The sequence below is a fragment of the Cydia fagiglandana genome, chromosome 2 (genome assembly GCF_963556715.1).
Source record: "Cydia fagiglandana chromosome 2, ilCydFagi1.1, whole genome shotgun sequence".
Taxonomy (NCBI): domain Eukaryota; kingdom Metazoa; phylum Arthropoda; class Insecta; order Lepidoptera; family Tortricidae; genus Cydia; species Cydia fagiglandana.
The window spans coordinates 26536543-26542542 of record NC_085933.1 but is presented as its reverse complement, the minus strand read 5'-3'; the positions used below and the strand labels follow the sequence as shown (position 1 = coordinate 26542542).

The following is a 6000-nucleotide window of genomic DNA, read 5'->3' as shown; positions in this document are numbered from 1 at the left end:
ACTAAATGCAGTGCAAATGTACATAGGGGCTGTTCATAAATTACGTCATCTATTTTTGACCCCCCCATCTCTCAAATCATCCAAAAATCATGCTTCGGATGACTCTGTTTCCTCCTACGTCATGCTACCATCATCCGATGTCCAGACCCCCCCCCCCCTCCTCCCATTTGAAACGACGTAATTTATGAATAGCCCCATACTCGTACTTATGAACGTATATTACTCGAAAGAAATTATAGGTACTCGCTTCGCTCGCTATTTACAAGAAACAAGTTACAAGAAACTGAAGATACACAGGGTCTGATGATGGAGCTGGAAGGTGGTCACCGGTACCAATCAACCATGCAACTAAGCCACTTCGTGTTTAGGCTCGTTTGATTCGTCTCAACAAGATCTTTGACACTAGGTGATAAACCAAACACGAAGCCCAAACACGAAGTGGTTCAGTTATGTGATAGACTGGTACCCGTCGCCACCTTCGAGCTCCATCATCAGACCCTGAGTAGTATCTTGTGTCAAAGATCTTGTTGCGACGAATCAAACGAGCCCAAACACGAAGTGGTTCAGTTACATGGTAGACTGGTACCCGTGGCCACAGTCCAGCTCCATCATCAGACCCTGAGTACTATCTTGTGTCAAAGATCTTGTTGAGACGAATCAAACGAGCCCAAACACGAAATGGTTTAGTTGCATGGTTGATTAGTACCGGTGACCACTTTCCGGCTCCATCATCAGACCCTGAGTACTATCTTGTGTCAAAGATCTTGTTGAGACGAATAAAACGAGCCTAAACACGAAGTGGTTTAGTTGCATGGTTGATTGGTACTGGTGACCACCTTCCGGCTCCATCATCAGACCCTGAGTACTATCTTAAGTCAAAGATCTTGTTGAGCCGAATCAAACGAGCCCAAACACGAAGTGTTTTAGTTGCATGGTTGATTGGTACCGGTGACCACCTTCCGGCTCCATCATCAGACCCTGAGTACTATCTTGTGTCAAAGATCTTGTTGAGACGAATCAAACGAGCCCAAACACGAAGTAGTTTAATGCATGGTTGATTGGTACCGGTGACCACCTTCCGGCTCCATCATCAGACCCTGAGTACTATCTTGTGTCAAAGATCTTGTTGAGATGAATAAAACGAGCCTAAACACATAGTGGTGTAGTTGCATGGTTGATTGGACATATAGAATGTCAGGTAGTTTCAAATATTTTTAATCCTGTCCGGTAGTTCATTAAACTGTACCATTATAAATTATAATACTATAAAAACAGTGCTAGGATCAAAGTCTGTCGTTGCGGTTTACACGCACACAGTATATCGTTTTACACGGCGCCCGCCGCACACAATGATAAAAAACCTCGTCGTCGCCGTTGAAAATGCGCGGAGCCGACCGACACACGTCCTACCTGTACAAGCTCTGCCGCGGCACTGAGCTGGCGAGCGCGCGTCATCGGTAATATAGAGTAGTTTTCAAAAAATTGCCTAAAAATTATAGTAGAATTTCATAAACACTAATGTATACCAACAGTATAAGCAAACGTTGCAGATTACTTGAGTATGAAAATGACTTCGATATTAAGTAGATCTTCGTAGAAATTGACACTTGTTTCGGAGAGAAAATTGAGTTCGTTTTACTTTGATTTTCTCTTTCTCAAAGGTATGTAGGAAAAATATCGTTTGATATGCCTAAAGTACAGGGTATTAGTAATACAAAATAGCCAGGTTTAGCAGAGTAAACTTCTCAACATTTCCAAATAAGAGCTTGCCGTTCAGTGCTTCACGGGGTTTTTCGGAAACGACCATCAGAAAAAAATTCATTACTAATTTAATAAGTCCTTTTTCTAATATTTACAACGATATTTAAAAAGATAAGAAGACGCTTTTACTGGAACAAGTACTCATTGTTTCTAATAATGAGCACAAAGTCCTGAATTTCGTCGACTAGTATCATCAATTTTGCATTATTTCGACTTTTCTTGTAAGAGCGCTCTTAAGTAAGTACCTAAGTATTATTAATATTTTATCAAAATATTTTTGACGATATAAATATTAGTAATTTTATAACCCAAAACTGCTTAGGAAAGAAAATTAAACGATTAAAAACTATTTTCGTTTTAAAAACTTGTTATTTAAATGTACAGCGAAATAAATAATTTAAATAAATTTTCGGTTACTGATGGAGTTAAAGTGACGTCACAAAGTTTGTGTCTCCCCCCTCCCCCATGTCACAATATGTCACATTTTCTTGACCCCCTCCCTCCCCCTAAACGTGTGACGTAATTAATGGATGACCCCTAATGGCCGTTTATGGATTCAACTAATTTTAGTAAACAGCAGTAGGTGTGAGTCAATCAAGGTCATATTTCTATCCCTCTTTTTCTACTTGCAAACTCCAGATGCTTATATAAGCTTCTTGCTAAAAGACCGATTTACAACGACTTTGACTGTCCCTGCTCGAAAGAGTATGTTCACCAAATGTGTAATAGAAGTGTAAAACGGATGTCTGTTTACAGCCGACTTGCCCACTTACCTGACTCGCTTCCAGTGGGACATGGCCAAGTACCCCATCAAGCAGAGTCTGCGCAACATCGCTGATATTATTAGCAAACAGGTATGCTTTTAATAAGTTTTTGGCAAAAATTTCATTTTTGGGACAAGCTTTTATCGCTGACTGTACTTTTCTTACGACAGACAACTAATACTCATCGAGGCATATCTAAAAACCCCTAACACAATTAGGTTACGTTATTTCATCACAGAGTTCCTATGGCCACCTCCTGTCTCCATCATCAGATCAGCTCGACGGTACCATAATATTGCATTGTCATCCGATTTATACATGCATGCAAAATTTCAGCTCAATCGGAAACCGGGAAGTGGATCAAATTTAACTTGCAAGATTTGATTACACACAGACAGACGGTAAGGTGGAACTAAATAAAAGCTTGTAAAAATAGTCTGCTTAAGAGCTCATCAACGTGCCTACTAGCTCCACTGCTAAATAATCGTGATTATCTAAATTGAACGAAAGATATTTAAATAAGGGGCCGCTACGTACTGCATTTTGTATTTAAGTACCTTTTGAATACATCAGACTAGTTTTTATGTTGCTGGATTCGTCGATCTATGAACTCGAAACAAAACGGCCGTTTTAACTTTGGACGCATAGATTGACGAATCCAGCAACATAAAAACTAGTTTGATGTATTCAAAAGGTCCTGTGTCATATCATATCGTTGAACGGCTTTATAGGTAGATGTTTATATATGTTGTGTTGTTGTGCAGGTGGGGCAAATCGACGCGGACCTGAAGGTGAAGTCGAGCGCCTACAACGCGCTCAAGGGCAACCTGCAGAACCTTGAGAAGAAACAGACGTAAGTGCCCAATAATCATAATTTAGCCTACACTGAAAAACATATGATCTATCGTGCACACATTAAAGTGATGTCATTAAGATTAACTGCTATATACAATCTCAATTATTGTACGTACGTACAACGCAACACACGAACACAACACACGAACACACAACACACGAACACGCAACATACGAACAGTAAAATAAAAACTTTGCTGCTTGGTTCAAGGCATATGGAACAGTTTAAAGAATTAAACGTTAATGCAATTTCAATTGTTTCTAACGATTTTTGTGTATACACGTCCCACTGTACTCTCGTGCGCGAGGCCCGTGTTGTGCTATAGTCCCCACGCTGGCCCAAAGCGATTTCGATATATTTTCACTTTCAGAATTTTTCAATAACGTTTGTGACGATTGTAACGATTGTCTGATTGTGACTGGCATCGGGATGTCAAAGTGGTCAAAGAATAATGTAGCGAGATTTTAGAAATACGACACCTAAAATTTTTATAGGCTTATCTCGGCCTAGCATAGACCTAGCTAAGATAACGCTATATTTAAATGAAATTGGTGCGTTACAGCGGCAGTCTTCTAACCCGTAACCTGTCGGACTTGGTGAAGAAGGAGCACTTCATCCTCGACAGCGAGTACCTGGTTACACTCCTCGTCATCGTGCCCAAGTGAGTATCGAGTATAGTGAGTAGGGGCCATAGTCTAATAAAACATGGTCTTCTCTTCCCAGAGTGACACAAGCCTACGTCACAATAACATGGCCGCTATATATAGCGCTATCGCATGTTATCATCTAGCGCTGTCGCATGATGACGTAGGCTTGTGTCAGTCAGGTGACCTAGAAAAGACGGGAAGAGAGTACCAGGCGGAGTATATTTATTATACCATAGTAATTCGGTCAAATTGTGTTTTTAAAAAAACTAATTATAGCCAGCATTCTATGAATGTAGTATGATACCTTTGGGTATGGTGCTTTACGCAAGCTAGCGTCCCGTCCCCTCCCCCTGACGCAACCCCCCCCTTTTAGCATAAATATATCCCGATTGGGAGTTTTTTTAGTTTTTTGGGGAAAGTATACAATATAGGAAAAAAGTGTCAATGAAAGAAATGTTCCCTATTAAATTCTAAACAAAAAAGGTTATATTCATTTTTTTGATACGACTCACCATATTCATGTTATGGCTAGATAAACTTCGACAAAATTTAACCGCTGAAAAACTTGCAGAAGATCAATATAACATAGTACGTGATAGTACTAAAAGAAATCATACAGGACAATAACCTTGCAAGCTTATTTTCCATATAAGATTTTTTTCAGTACTATCACGTACTAACTTATAATGAACTTCAACAAGTTAATACATGAATATGGTGAGTCTTACTAAAAAGTTGTATATAACCTTTTTTGTTTAAAATTTATTAAGGATTATTTCTTACCTTGACACTTATTTCCTAACTCTAATACTTTTCTCAAAAATAAAAAAAAACCGTAAACCGGGACATATTTCATGCTAAAAGGGGGGGTTGCGTCAGGGGGAGGGGGAGGGACGCTAGTGTGCGTAAAGCACCATACCCAAAGGTATCATACTACATTCATAGAATGCTGGCTATAATTAGTTTTTCTTGCCCATACATTAGAACATAATTTAACCGAATCATAGGGGCGAAATACAAGCGACGCCAACGCGCAAATGCAACGAAGGTTGATATCGGACTACAGCGCGCGTCTGTTGACATCTTTGGCGGTCAAAGAGAACCGTTAATCCATACTAATGTACTACTACTCTACTGTCTGTCTGTCTGTTACTTCTTCCCGCCTAAGCCGCTGAACCGATTTAGTTGAAAGTATAGAGATAGTTTGAGTCTCAGGGAAGGACATAGGATAGTTTTTATGTCGGAAATCCCTGAAGAGAGTGCAAAGGGGAGTGGAATTGAAAGAGTTAATGAATTGCCTAATAATTGAAGTAAGCAATGCGCGAATCGAATGAATGCTATTAGCATTATCCAGGCGCTATACCTACTTTAGCTGCTGTCACTAATTCCAAGCAGACGAAGTCGCGGGCAAAAGCTAGTGTATCATACATACGTGCTTACAGCCTTCACAACTTTATTTTTGGTTCAAAGGGCCATGTTTAACGACTGGAACGCCAACTACGAGAAGATCACGGACATGATCGTGCCCCGTTCCTCGCAGCTCGTTCACCAGGATAACGACTACGGACTGTTCACCGTCACGCTTTTCAAGAAGGTAATCTTATTTTATGGATGAAGCGCTGGTAGCCTAGCGGTAAGAGCGTGCGACTTGCAATCTGGAGGTCGCGGGTTCAAACCCCGGCTCGTACCAATGAGTTTTTCGGAACTTATGTACGAAATATCATTTGATATTTGCCAGTCGCTTTTCGGTGAAGGAAAACATCGTGAGGAAACCGGACTAATCTCAATAAGGCCTAGTTTACCCTCTGGGTTGGAAGGTCAGATGGCAGTCGCTTTCGTAAAACTAGTGCCTACGTCAAATCATGGGATTAGTTGTCAAGCGGACCCCAGGCTCCCATGAGCCGTGGCAGAATGCCGGGATAACGCGAGGAAGAAGAAGAATCTTATTTTATGGATCAAGTACTTTTAGGAA

General features: G+C 40.5%; 1 protein-coding gene across 1 annotated transcript in view; it reads left to right on the top strand.

Moving 5' to 3' along the window:
- The window catches only part of LOC134679545 (V-type proton ATPase subunit C), a 175292-nt gene that overhangs the window by 164623 nt on the left and 4669 nt on the right, over positions 1 to 6000 (top strand). The window contains exons 6-9 of the mRNA XM_063538503.1: positions 2518 to 2615; positions 3290 to 3378; positions 3944 to 4042; positions 5499 to 5622. Of these exons, the coding sequence (XP_063394573.1) occupies positions 2518 to 2615; positions 3290 to 3378; positions 3944 to 4042; positions 5499 to 5622 (410 nt within the window). The remainder of the gene's footprint in view (positions 1 to 2517; positions 2616 to 3289; positions 3379 to 3943; positions 4043 to 5498; positions 5623 to 6000) is intronic.